The sequence below is a fragment of the Monodelphis domestica genome, chromosome 2, assembly GCF_027887165.1.
Source record: "Monodelphis domestica isolate mMonDom1 chromosome 2, mMonDom1.pri, whole genome shotgun sequence".
Lineage (NCBI taxonomy): Eukaryota > Metazoa > Chordata > Mammalia > Didelphimorphia > Didelphidae > Monodelphis > Monodelphis domestica.
Window position 1 is genome coordinate 438,982,993 of NC_077228.1, and position 15,132 is coordinate 438,998,124.

The 15,132-nt window shown below is 36.4% G+C and overlaps 1 protein-coding gene across 1 annotated transcript in view; it reads right to left on the minus strand.

Moving 5' to 3' along the window:
• Window positions 1–12,244: 12,244 nt before the first annotated feature.
• The window catches only part of TMEM242 (transmembrane protein 242), a 58,696-nt gene continuing 55,808 nt past the window's right edge, over window positions 12,245–15,132 (minus strand). Inside the window, exon 4 of the mRNA XM_001381326.5 lies at window positions 12,245–14,693. Within this exon, the coding sequence (XP_001381363.2) occupies window positions 14,595–14,693 (99 nt within the window). The 3' untranslated portion in view covers window positions 12,245–14,594. The remainder of the gene's footprint in view (window positions 14,694–15,132) is intronic.

The following is a 15,132-nucleotide window of genomic DNA, read 5'->3' on the forward strand; positions in this document are numbered from 1 at the left end:
CTTACAATAACCATAAACTATATGTTCACAGTAAGTCTGGCAATAAATCTACAGGTGATGAGTTTTTTGGTTTTGTTTTGTTTTGTTTTGAATAGAGGGGCAGTAATGAATAATAGTAAGAGTGCTAAACTTGGAGTCAGAAGCCTTGGGTTCAAATCTTGCTTTAAATGGTTACTATGAAGAGGTGATTAAGAAGATGCTATCTAGGGGGCAGCTGGGTAGCTCAGTGGATTAAGAGTCAGCCCTAGAGACGGGACGTCCTAGGTTCAAATCTGGCCTCAGCCACTTCCTAGCTGTGTGACCCTGGGCAAGTCACTTGACCCCCATTGCCTAGCCCTTACCACTCTTCTGCCTTGGAGCCAATGCACAGTATTGACTCCAAGACAGAAGGTAAGGGTTTTAAAAAAAAAAAGAAGATGCTATCTAGAAAATGGTATCTGGGTTTCTGGGCCATGACTTAAAATATAAGAATTACAGACTCCTGGCCAAAGAGGTAAAACAAATCTAAAAAGGAAGTTGGTTGGGTTGACAAGGCATTTTAATGTCTTATTAAAATCCTTTATAAATAAAAATGTGTGGAAACAAAATCATCCTTGAGTAGATTAAAAGCCAAGAGATTTTTCGATAATTTTCATTATTTGATGACAGCTTTTATTTTAGCTTTGCATGAAATTTACTGCAATGTAATATAATTTTGTTTTGGTTTTAATTTTGTCACCCAAAGCCCTGGAAGAGAGAGAAACAATAGGACAGTGAATGGTGGCCAGTTCCAATGTCCAGTTTCCTAGTAGCTGGTAAGCAGGCTCCTGCAAGATTACTATCTGGTGACATCTGAATGTCTATATTATTCAGTTTAGAAAACAGATGGAGGATTCAGATGAGATACAGTCACTACAGCATAAAGTTGTAGGATTATATTGACAAACTGCTGAAGATATTCAACAAGACTCAAAAATCTGGTGCCCATTTTGGCAAAATCGGCATCAGGAAAGGAAATATGGGTTTGCCTAAGCAACATTCTCCCCCCTTGGGGCAGGATTATTTCCTTGAGAGACTCCTGAACTAAAATGAAGGCCAGAGTTTAATGGAATTTTCATATGAATCGCCTAAGTTTGTCTAGTGAGAATAGCACATACACACACACACAAATGCTAGCATGTAGTCAGCAGGGCAGAAAAATTAAACAAATAGCAAGGATTTGGTGAGTATTCAATGACTAAAAAAAAAAATCAAGATTTCTTTCCCCAAAGAATTTTCATATTCAATTTATATTGGCTGAATATGCACTATTTTAATGGAGTTAATAGCAGCAAGGAGAATGAAGTGGTGGACCTGGTGTCAGGAAGATTCATCTTTATAAGTTAAAGTCTGGCCTCAGACTCTAGCTGTGTGGCCCTGCACAAATCATTTAACTTTGACTCAGTTTCTTCATCTGTAAAATGAGCTAGAAAAAGAAATAGAGAACCACTTCAAGTACCATTGGGTCATGCTGAAATTACTGAAAAGTGACTAAACAACAACAGTAATATCTAGAGAATGGATTGGTGCAGTGACAGATGAGCCCCGGCTGGTCATTTCTGGGTATTTAGATACTAGGTCTGCCACATTGTAAGACTTGGAGTTCCAGAGCACTCTGAGTCTTTTGAGAGGCTCAGATTATAAGTATCACAAATGTGTCAGGTTTTCTAATTTACCTAACTTGTCATTCAAGTCAATAAAGAATAGTTGTTATTGTTTTAAAATATCTTTTTTTTTTTACTTTTGCTTATCTAATTTTTAGGAAGAGAAATGTACTGAATGGGTAAAACTAAAAGACCCCAATTTGGTTTATTAAAAGAATATTGCATATTCCAGTGCTTCAATGAATTCCAGTGCCTGGGATAAGATAAATGCAACTGACCAGTTGTATTCTTAAAAAACAATTGATATTTTTCGGAAGACTTTCCTATCTCAAAATCTATGCTAGAAATGTTTAGGCAGACTGCTATTCAGAAACCACTTTAGAAGTCTTTCTCAGCATTTATAGATGACGATAGCTATAAACAACAAAATGCTTTCTGCTTGATTTTCTGATTCCCCAATTTTAGCATTTTTCAATTTTATAATCCAAACTTTGGGAATTATCCATGCCATCTAAAAAGAAATGCATGTACTCATTTTGTCGACTAGGCCCTGGGGAAAGAAAAGCAAAAGTGTGATTGGGTGAAAAGTGAACTGGCTGTAAGAAGACCTGGTTTCCAAGTTCCATCTCTCATAATACCTATGTGACTTTGGACAAGCTTCCTAAAATGAGACTTGCACTAGAACAGGTGTTCTTGATCTTTTTTTTTAAGATTTATTTTAGTCTGATAGACCACTGCTCAGAAAGTCTTTTTTTAAAAATCATAATTGATATGTAGATATGAAGGAAAGTAAGTTAAACATGTAGGAGATCTGTGATTTCATTTTGCAATATCCCCTTTTTCTTTAGATATGGAAATGCTTGGTTTTTTGGGGGGGGGGCTTTCTAAACATGTGAGATAATTTTAAAAAGTCATAATTGAAGAAAAAATTAAGTCTATTGTCAGTTTCACCATTGCAACATCTCTCGAATACACCCCTTTATATACTCCGACACTGCCAGCAGCTGGTCCAGGTCTTCATCACCTCATACTTGGACTATGACAATAGCTAGTAGTGGGGTTGCCTGCTTCAAGACTCTCCACTCCAATCCATCCCCCATCAGTCATTAGTGATTTTTCCTGAAGCACAAGTTGAATCATATTACCGCTCCCCACCTATACAAACCCACTCAATAAACGCCAGTGGCTCCCTATTGCCTCCAAACTCAAGCACAAAATACCCTGGCATTCAAAGCCCTTCATAGCCTAGCCCTCTCCTGACTTTCAGGTCTTCTTATACCTTCTACCTTTCCAGTTTTCTTACATGTTACATCTCGACACATATTCTTTGAACTGATGTCATGTTCTCCTGGCAGGTCCACAGACAAGACATTCCATCTCTTGGCTTGGGGCATTTTCTGCCTCCCATGCCTGAAAATCTCCAACCACTGACCTCCCTGATTTTCTTTAAATCTCAACTAAAATCCCACTTTCCCCAACTGCTCTTAATTCCAGTGCCTTCTTCTTGTTAACTAATTCCTATTTATCCTTTATATAGCTGGTTGACAACCTGATGTTCAGCTTTTCTAATAATGAGGCTCTCTACAATTAACTAGCCTGGACTTTGTCACGGAGACCTGCTTAAAGTCTATTTTGGTAGAACTTGCCAAACCTTGGCACTCCACTGACAAAAACCTTGGAAGACTTTACAGACATCTCCATGCCATGCTAAAGCATTAGAGGATGTAAAGTCAACATCATCTATACATAGAAAAAATCAAATGGCTCTCCAAATAGAAGTTAAATTCAATGGATTTTAATTTCCTTTGTCCATATGGTTTTAAAGTTTATTTATTTCTTCATAAATTAGGCTGGTTATTGAGAGGCTTTACAAGCTTAAACTAGACCCCAAGTTGCCATTTTATCAAAAGTAATAGAAAAATAATGGGTTTATTTCTTAAGGTGATCAAGAAAAAAGAAAAAGAAATTGTTCTAAAATATAAATTTATAGCAGCTCTTTTTTTGTGGTGGCAAAGAACTGGAAACTGAAAAAACGTCCACAAGTTGGGGAATAGCTGAACAATTTGTGGCATAAGATTGTAATGGGATACTATTGTACCACAACAAATGACAAACAAGACAATCACCAAAAAAACCTGGACTTACATGAAGTGATGCAAGGTGAAGTGAGCAGAACCAGAACGCTGAGAACAGTAACAACAATATATGATGATCCACCGTGAATGGCAATTATTATTAACAAGGCATGGATCCAGAAAAACTCCAAGAGACACATGATAAAAAAGGCTATTCACCACCACAGAAGGAACAGATGGAGTTTGAAGGCAGAGTGAAACATAATGTTCTTCACTTTGTTTCCTCCATGAATTTTTCTCTAGTGTAAGCAATATGTTGTCTTGTTTCAAAACATGATGAACAGGGAAACATGTATTATATGATTATATCTACAGTCTCTATCCTATTACCTGCCTTCTTGGTTGAGGGAGGGGGAGAATGAGGGAGGGGAAGAATGGGAGAATTTATTTCTCTTGGATAAACATATTTATTATGATTTATAAAACATTAATAACAAAGACCATGTATTATATTATGATTCTACCTATTCTAGTTATACAAATATTATGGTTCTATAAATTAAATAGTAAATTTTTTTTACAAATTTTAAAAAGGTGATAGAAATGATTGCATTACTCTGGGATAAGACTTACCATTCACTTGAGGCTAATGAATGTTTTCATTCAATTTCAACTATATTGGTATGCAGCAAAGTATAATCACACCATTAGCTCTGCTGGTACCTTATTAAAACCCATTTTGTTTTAGAGACAGACTGTTATCTATAGTTAATAGATATTGTGTTTTATGTATGTACACATATATATCAGAGGGGTATTGTGTATCGATAGTATATTCACATACATACCCACCTCTAGGAGAGTTTTGTGGCATAGTGGATAGGATGTGTTAGACTTTGAGTCAGGAAATCCCAAGCTCAGTCTCATCTCAGAGACTTCCTAGATGTGACCTGTAAAAAATAGACTCGAATCCAGGACTACAATCCCCATGAGCCTTTGCTCCACTTCCCCAGAATGCCTTGTAATCTCACCTGGGCCGAGATCGAGAAGATATTTAAGCAAAGGCTTTTGAAGGTCTTTTCAGCTCTTTTGGGACTTCCGTTTTGGAGCAGAGGCGTCTCTTCCGTGATGTGAGGTTATTTTGTCTAGGCCTCTGGCCTAGGCACATGTTTCTTACTTGTATATTCTTTAATCTTTAGCCTTTAATAAACCTCAAAAAAATATAATACTCCTTGCAGAGAGAAACTAATTTCTACCTGCCTCAGATGCCTCAGTCACCCTCTCTCCCCTAAATTTTAATCTTTACAGTTGGCGAGCCAGGTAGGAGTCGAACCTGGAATCTTCTGATTTCTTTTCTGATCTTAAATTCAGTTTTAATAGCTAGTACCTAGAAAGCGGCCCCGCCGCTTCCTGCCTGCAGCCTGCAGCCCTGATCATCCTCACCTGGTACCTGGTCCCGGCCTTGCCCACCCCCGCAGCCGCTCCTGCTCCTGGCCTCTCACTGGCCCGCTGCCTGCCTATTTCTGTGCCCCAGACCCAGGAGCCCGACCCAGCCGGCTCATCACCCAGATCCTTGGAGCAGATCTCTCAGGACTCATTGCGACCAGCTGGTAACTGTATTGGCCACGTGGGCGGAGGGGAGAGAAGAGAGGGAAAGGAGACCCAGTAATTTTCCCTTAGGCTAAGCCTCCACGTGGCTGGGGGTATTGGCCGCTGGGGTATCAGAGGGGGGAAAGAGAGAAAAGACTAGAGAGAAGAAACAGACTTTTCAAACAGAAACCTAAAAACAATGGGCTGTTTAAAAGGATTTTTGACTCTTCTGGCAGTTTCATTGATTTTACCTGCCTGTCTGGGAGCAGACTCAGCCCAAAGATTCAACTTTGAATTTGAAAATGGGTGGCCCAGCGAACTGGAAGCCAGGCCCAGAGACGGGAGGTCTCTAGTTAAAATCTGGCCTCCGATGCTTCCCAGCTGTGGGGCCCTGGACGGATCCCTTGAACCCCTTAGCCTAGCCTTTACTACTCTACCTTCGGACAATAGACATTTAAATGGATAAATAAAAACAAACAAACAAAAAAAAACCCCAAGGAATTTTGAAGAGACTAAAGGCTACATTCTAAGGCATTTCAGACTCCAATGGTTTATAAACATCTCTGTATTCTATTGCATTTTTTGTTTAAGATATAACTTTGTGATTTTAAGTTCATATATTACTGGATTGAATATTATTCTGTGAACTGAAGGTTGATTGAATTTATTTTGAATGTACTGAATTTTGAAATTCTGTTGTTTTTCCCCTATAATTGTGTTGAACAAATATTGTTGTGAATAAGCCCATATATGAAAAAACAGCTTTTTTCTATTTTGCTGATAGATGGACTTCAGAACTGGTTATAATTGTATTAACAACCTTTGGAATTTTAATGTGCTAAATACCTCAAATGATTTGATTTTAAGGGATTTTTAAATATGAGTTTTGGAATTTTTTTTAACAATCTGGTTATTTTTGCCTGCCCCTACCACGAGGTAAGGCCAATAGTAGCTGAAGTGAAATGTATTTTATAACCCCCAACCTTCCCACATGTGAATGGAAGTTGGGCAGTTAATTTCAGGGCATTTGTACCCTTAAAAAGCCTCCAAAAGGAGCACCCCTTTATTTATGCTCTTTAGCTCACTATTTTACTTCTACCAGAATGATATATAGATTTCTTGATTATGTTCTTAACCCAAGATGAGTTTTACTTTGTTTAAAAAAATATGTTTAAATACCAAGGTTGAAAGATTGCTATGTTTGTAAAAATTGTGACAAATGTCCATCAATTCATAGGTTTTTTTAATGTCATACAGCAACTTATGTGAAATATGAAAGTGTGTTTGTTTGCTATTGTAATTAATTGGGCTATTGAGAATTTTGGGGATATTGATACCTATATATTTGTACTACTGTATTTTTAAAGATGAAAAATTGTTAACCTTGTTCAATTCATTTGCCTTCTACTCACAGTGATCATGGCCAGATACAAAGAGGAAATGGATCTCATTTTTTGGTGAGAAAGCCTTGCATATCTCTTGCCAATTGATTCATATACCTCATACCTCAGCCATGCATCCCTAACTGATTCTGAATCTTTCAATCACCCACAACACGGGGGAATGTAAAAAAAATCATTATTTAAATTGCAAGTTTAAATTCCTTTTCAGAAGAATTTTAGGTAAAGAAGATGCTCCCTCTCTGAATCCAGAACTGAACTGTTGGAGAAGCCACCATGAAGAAGCCTCCAGACCACAAGTTGCACAAAATTGAACTTTGGGTGTGGTTGATTGAACATTTATTTGTATGTATACTTTTATGCCAAAGGGGACTGCCCCCTAATGGCTTTTTGTCAATGTGTTCAGAAATTATTGGTTTTATTCTTTTTTCTCTTATCCTCACACTATTGTGATCTTTTAAGTTTATTATGTTTTTATGATCCTTTTGGGGAAAAATTAATTTTTCCACAAATGATCACACGGGGGGATGTAAAAAATAGACTCGAATCCAGGACTACAATCCCCATGAGCCTTTGCTCCACTTCCCCAGAATGCCTTGTAATCTCACCTGGGCCGAGATCGAGAAGATATTTAAGCAAAGGCTTTTGAAGGTCTTTTCAGCTCTTTTGGGACTTCCGTTTTGGAGCAGAGGCGTCTCTTCCGTGATGTGAGGTTATTTTGTCTAGGCCTCTGGCCTAGGCACATGTTTCTTACTTGTATATTCTTTAATCTTTAGCCTTTAATAAACCTCAAAAAAATATAATACTCCTTGCAGAGAGAAACTAATTTCTACCTGCCTCAGATGCCTCAGTCTCCCCATATTCCATAAATTTTAATCTTTACAGACCCCAGACAGATCACCTCTATTGGCCTATTTCATCATCTGAAAATTAGGGATAATTACCTTTTTCCCCCAAGCTTTTATTTTTATTTTTTTTCTGGGTTATACATGTATTATCATTCAAAACATATTTCCATATTATTTATTTTTGTAAGTGAATAATCTTATAAAAATAAACCCCCCAAACATACACCCAAATAATTTACAAGTGATAAATCATGTTTTCATCTGCATTCTTAGTCTGACAGTTCTTCCTCTAGAGGTGGAACCATTCTTTTTATAAGTCCCTGAGAATTGTTCTGAGTCATTGTATTGGTGATTGTAGCAAAGTCTACAGCATTTAATCATTCCTCAATACTGCTGTAGTTACTGTGTACAATGTTTTCCTGGTCCAGCTGATTTCATACTGCATCAGTTCATGAAAGTTTTTCCAGCTCTTTCTGAAATCACCATTGATCATTCATAGAATAATAGTATTCCATCACTATCATAATACCACAATTGGTTCAGCCATTCCCCAACTGAGGGACATCCCTTTAGTTTCCAATTCTTTGCCACCACAAAAAGAGTGGCTATAAATATTTTTGTACAAACAGGTGCTTTCTCATCTTTTTTTTTAATTTAAATTAATTTATTTAGTCAATTTAAAACATTATTTCTTGCTTACAAGAATCATATTTTTTCCCTCCCTCCCCTACCCCCACCCTTCCCGTAGCTGATGCACAATTTCACTGTAAGGTAATTTCATTACCTTTCTCATCTTTTTTAAGGGATAATTATCTTGCTGCATGGCAAGGGTCAAAAAAGGTAAAGCACTCTGTAAACCTTTGAGCGCTATGTAAAATGTTAGGTATTGTTATTAGGTATGGTGTATGGTTGTTTCCAAGGTCTGCTTTCCACTCCCAAGTTTAAAGACCTTCCTCTCTTTGTCCTGAAAATAACCATTTATCCATGGACAAATTTTTTACTTAGCAGCAGTAAATAAGAAGAGTATTTTTCTTGAATGAATGCTGAGTTCTTGTAAACATTTCCTCACATTCCCTCTCTGTTGCTTTGCCTGCCAGCCCTTTTGGACAATGAAATTCCAAGTTTAGAGTTTAACTCCAAAACCAAAATAAATAGTAAAAGATTTCCTTAATGTTGGTTTAGATGTGCAAGGGAAATAATTTGTGTTACCCATCCTTTAAAAAAATTTCTAGTGCTCAGCCTCCATGAAATGGATTGCTTATGGAGAGATAATGTCTGCTCTGTTCCTTTTTAAGTCTGTGAAAAATGTCATCCTGGTTAATAGGGTGATTAAAACTCTTTATGCTCCAGGAGATAAATGTGATTATGTTTGTCATATACTACCCAAGATAAAGACGACAAGGAAGGCAAACTTGAAATTCCATAACATTTCCCCTCTTCCATATCCAGAAACATTCAGAGCTCAATATACAGATGGTACGCCACATAAAAGAATAAGATTATCTGTTAAACATTTTTCCCTTCCATTAACCAATTTAACAATATGCTTCTAATATAAAAGGAATAGACAAATGACAAAATCTTCCAACATAAATTCTGAGTAGAAAAACACTATTTTATTAAATTGTAGGTTTTCATTTGTATTACTTTTTATCCCATAAAAAAAAAATAAAACTTGTGGTCAACATAGGGAAATAATTCTAGTTGTACATACCTTCCCAACACTAGTCTCATCTCATTAGGCCTGATTCATGATCATTCTTCTTACAGCATTCATAATCTCAAACTTTGTTTTTAGCATTTTTCATATTACTGCTTCTTGTTCTTGAAGATTTCATTTGTTAGCATCAATTAGGTCATGTGGTTGTGACTTCAAAAAAATCAAATTTTGAAAAAAATCTCCCAAGTTCCTAAAGTCAGGAATAACTTTAGAGTAGGAGGAAAAGGGGGCTATTTTGCTGTAGAGCATGAGCCTTGCCTCTCTAAAAAGAATACAGTAAAAATCATGCAGTACAAAAATGCTATATTTAATCCCCCCAAAAACTACAAAACTTGCAAGGACATGAATTCAAAGAGGCAGCATGTGACAATGGATAAAAAGCAAAAGCAGCTGGTTTCAAGTCTCACTTGCAAAATATACGGTCAATGTGAATCTAGGGAAATCATTAAACCTCATTAAAATAGCTCACTCTTCTATCTGTTCTTTTTGTTTTCAGCTCCCCACAACAAGATCCTGGATACTCCCTAGTGTTTCCTCTCCCATTCCCTCTTCTAGCTTCCTTTTATGTGTTGTCTTCTCCCATTAGGTTGTATGCTCTTGAGAGCAGACAGACTGTCTTTCAATTCCTAAGTTAATAAATGTCTGTTAACTGATTCAATTCAATAAACATTTATTAAGCACCTACTATGTGTCTGGCACTATACGTGCTAAATGCAAGGGATACAAAAAGAGATAAAAGACAGTTTTTATTTTCAAGGAGTTTACAATCTAATGAGGGAAACAACATGCAAACAAGTTAAAAATAGGAAATAATTAAGGAAGGGAAGGTAGAATTTTATTTGGAATTCAAAAGAAACTAGGGAGTTCAGCTAAGGAGGGAGAGTATTCTAGGCATAGAGGGCAGCCAGAGAGAATGCCTGTAGCTGACAAATGGAAGGTCTTGTTGGAAGAGCAGCCAGAAGGCTAATGTCACCGCATCAAAGAGGACTTGTGGAGACAGGAAAGGCAGGAGAAGGCAAGGTAATGAAGGGCTTTGAATGGCAAACAGCATTTTCTTTTGGATCCTGGAGACAATAGGGAGCCACTGGATTTCTTGAGCATGAGAGTGACAGGAAAATCACTTTAGTGCATGATGGCAGATGAGTTGAGGATTGGGAGACACTTAAAGCTGGCACCAGCGGCCTATTATAATAATCCAGGTGTGTGGAGTAGAGGGCCTGCGCCAAAGTGGCAATGTCAGGAGAGAAGGAGGCTGCTTGAGGGATGATGTTACTGTGAAATGGATGGGCCTTGGCTATAGATTGGGGGGGGTTAAGAGAGAGTGAGGAGTTGGGGATGACTCCTAAGTTGTGAGTTGAGGGGTCTGGGATGTGAATCTTAAAAATTTCTGACTATACCTTAGAAGTTTTGGTTAAGCAAATTCCCCTATTGTAAGGAATGTGAGAACTTTTAAAATTACTCCACCCTGCTCAGACAGTGCCTTAGGGCAAGATAAAGTTGCAAACTCCTGATGGAATAATGAAAAGTCCCTAACTCATACTTATAGTAAAGCTAGAACCTTAAGCTAGGTCTATTTTTAGATCTAATACAAAAAGGTGCTAAGTACCTATAAAGGTTCAATTAATCACTAAAAGGCCAAGCAACTTACAAAAGGCAAGCTTAACAAAAGAGGTGTGAAGTGTTAGTCTACCCAGAGAGGTGAAAACTAAAGAGTGGTGAGAACTAAGAATGGTCAATCCTGGGGAAAATGTCTACTGTGATTGGTGACTAGTCTCTCTTAAGGCTCAGGCCTAGGCCAAATCTCTTATTCTCTCTCTCTCTCTCCCTTTCCTTAATTCCTTCATTTGTACTAATTAAAATCTCCATAAGCCCAGCTGACTTGGGTATTTTCATATTTGGGAATTTTTCCCATGGCAACCACTTATTTTTTATTTAAAATCAAGACACTAAAAATTATCTTTACAGTTTTGGCAATTCACAGTCTTGAAACCCACGTTTTTCACAGTCACAGGGAGGAGGATGTAGCCGTGCTGTAAGATGGAAGGTGATAGGGGGAAGGAGGAGGTTAAGAGGAAAGAAAGATAAAAAGCTCCACTTTGGACTTACTGAGTTTTAAGATGTCTACTGGACATCTAGTTTGTGATGTCTGAAAGGTGATTAAAGATGTGAGGATGGGGCAGAAAAGGTAGATTTAAGAATCATTAGTATAAGGGCTGCGAGGGAGCACAGTGCCCTATCAAGAACCAAGCCTGGAATTGGGAAAACCTGGGTTCAAATCTGGATTCATATATATGTGACCCTAGGCAAGTCACTTATCCCCAACTGCCTAGCTTTTACTGCTCTTCAGCCTTAGAATCAATAAGCAGAAAGGGTTTTCTAAAAAAAGAATCATCAGTATAAACCTCTCAGTGCCCCCAGGGAACTCTAAAATTGCTATATAAAGTAAAGGCTAGCTAATGATCTTCCTTAGCAAAGGAAGTGCCCTTCCAGAAATTTCCCTACACCAGCAGTGTCAAACACACAGCCTACAGGCCACACACAACTCACAACCATGTGCACCTAAAGTAGAATATAATGTAATTGTAAAATAGGTAACAAAATAAATAAAAAGATGATAAAATATAGATGATAATATGTGGTTTTCAAAGTCAACATGTGGCCTGCAGGAATCCTAATGTATAGTTCAATGATCCCTGTTTCTATTTGAGTTTGATATCACTGCCCTATACTAGTGAAATCATATAACCAATTTTTTAAAAATTGGCACAGAAGGGAGCAACTGGGTAGCTCAGGGGATTGAGAGCCAGGCCCAGAGATGGAAAGTCCTGGGTTCAAATCTGGATTCAGACATTTCCTAGCTGTGTGAACCTGGGCAAGTCACTTAACCCCCATTGCCTAGCCCTTAACACTCTTCTGCCTTGGAATCCAATACACAGTATTGATTCCAAGGTGGAAGGTAAGGGTTAAAAAAAAAATTGGCACAGATTGGTTTAACATTGAAAGCATTTATTATTTAAGGCTTCTCCCCCTTCCTGCCCCCCACAGGTGTTTGGGCTAACAAGCTCCATATCATATTTATTTTGTAAGTGGCCACTGTCTTCAATCTATAATGCTCATTTTTAATATGTCTCAATAAAAGTATTAATAAAGTTCATTATGCAGAAGCATTTGCAAAATATTCTGCATCTACTATGCCATTTATTTTACCAATTAACACAAAACATTCCAAGGTTTTCCAGGCTAGTTGTCATCACTATTAACAGAAGATATACATTACACATCTTGCATAACATTAAAGGAGGTGCTATAGTGGGATTTAAAAAGAATAAAAGATATTCCCTGCACTCAAGGGCTTACGCTTTATAAGTTTATTTCAAACTATGATTAATAACTAATTCTCACTCTATTCTCCTAAAAATATTGACTTCTTTCCCCTCCCCAAACCCCACACTGTGAAGTAATTCTGTATGTAAAGATAAACGAGAATCTTAAATTCTAGCTACAGGTATTTTCTGTAGTGCTTACTCCACTTTTTCACATAGACCTAGACGCACATGATTGAAAACCCTGATGCATGCACTAGAAAAAAAGATCAATGAATTATTTTCTGGCCTTTGTATCTGTCTTCATCCACGGCTACACACCTTTTCTCACCTGTTATATAAATTAAAACAAAAGATGAGATGAATCTTGAGACAACATATATGTAATCTTATAAATTTCACTATAATTTCTTTTTAATCTTAGATTTTTGCAATGTTACATATGAAACCCAGACACTGATTAAACCAATTTAATCACAATTCAGCAACTTGAGTATGGCATCATGGTTCAGAGACAAATACTAAAATATGCACTTGACATTTAATTTTTTATTTTTTATTAGAACTAAAAGGTTTCATAATAACAAATAAATTTCAAATGTACTTTATTAGGCCTGATAGCTGACTAATTAGAGCTTAAGCAATCATAAAAAAAAAAAACCCTTTACAATTGCATTTTCAACCAGATGTTATTTCTCTGGAAAATTTACATATTAAAAATATTTTTTCTTGTTCTTTTTAAAACTTTTAAGTCTGATAAATTCAGTGATTGCAATTAGGCACTGTTCTCCATCAGTTTCTATAAGAGACCACAGAGGAACAAAGTGTTTTCTTAATGACACATTACTTAGAAATTTACTCACAGAAAATTCATTAGAATTATTATACTAAATATTGAAATGTTGGACTCAGTATCATGTGAGTTTTTGGTTAAAAATATTTGCTAGGTGGGTGGGTTCAACATTATGTTGCTTTCACTTTGATGAGTGAAGTAAAATTATAATCTAACAGGTAGTGTTAAGGAATCTAGCATAAAATTATCTCACAAACATATGCTTTATATCAATGACAGCATGTCAAAGACAACAAATTACTCTCAAATTATATTATCTATTGCTGGTTTCTTGCTCCCTCAAAGTATAAAGACATGTAAATATATAACGAATGGCCTTTAACTGGGCCATTGAATGAGTGAACAAAAAGGTACAAAGCAAATGAAAAATCATTTCAAACAAATGATCCAATATTATGATGCCAAGAGGCAAATGTTTGGGCAGCTCAGCTGGCTCTTAATATGCCAAGCTAAGACAGATAATCACACAATAACACAGGAAGCTCTTGGAATAAATTCATTTATTTTAAAAGATTGAGCCACTATTACTTCATTGTTAGCTATGGCTTTGTTAGCTAACTAGCATTTATTAAGCATCTACTACATGCCAGGCATTGTACTAAGCTCTGGGGGTATAGAGAACAAGAAAAGCCAGTTCAGTTCCTTGCTCTTGAGGATTTACAGTCAAAAAATTTTAGTTATTTTTTAAATTCTAAAAATGCACTACTTTTAATTTTTAGCTTGATCTTCTAAGCTGGTAGTGAGAAGTCACAAAGGTTTAGAAAGAATATTTGTTAGAATATTTATGATAAAATTTGGTTTTTCAAATTAGAAACTTATTTTTAAAGTTTATAGAAATATACCTAATTTTCTATACTAGTATATCATCCACAAAGGGAAGTTTATTTACTTATAGACTAACGTTCTTTACTAAAACTTTCTAAACCTTGGAAAACATTTCCCTTTCCCATTCATTTCCAAGATAAAGCAAATGCAGAATGACTTTGAGTTTTCACAGACTTCAGTGAAGATGCTGACAGCCAGAGTCCATGTTCCATCAATGATTTGTTCACTTTCCTGAGTAGAAATCAATTTGATCTTTTTCCTTCAAAGAAGATGGTTATTTTGGCATTTCCAAGCTACTTTCCCTGTAACAATCATTTTGGAATTCTTTCATGCTCATCTTATTTGGATTTCAGCGCTTCCTCCCACTCAACAGATGACCCAGGGTTCTTGGGAATCATTGGAAATATTGATTGCATTTTACTCTGAAAGTCTTTCATCTAAAAGAAGAGGGAAAAAATCAGTCATCAAATGTTAAAAGAAGGGGTAAATATCCAAAGCTATTATAGACTGACACCTTTGCTGACTGGATAAAATTGCACTGTTCATGAGTAAAGACCAAAGAGTAACACCTGAATACAAATAAAAACTAGGACCAAATTCTGGTTCGTGAAATGCCTACTTACCATCCACATTTCAAGTATTATTTTCTGAACCTTAAAAAAAACACAAATCTCACACATGATTCCAACTGGCAGGAGTTCCAAATTACTACAAAATGGTATTTATTAATGACTTTCCATTTAAAAGGTAATGCTGAGTATATCAGAAAAAAACATTTATATATCTATTCTATAAGTTACATATAAGAATATTTTCTATTTAAGAACTGGAGTTATAAAGTAATGAGACTTTTTTCCAACCATAAAGCAAATATAT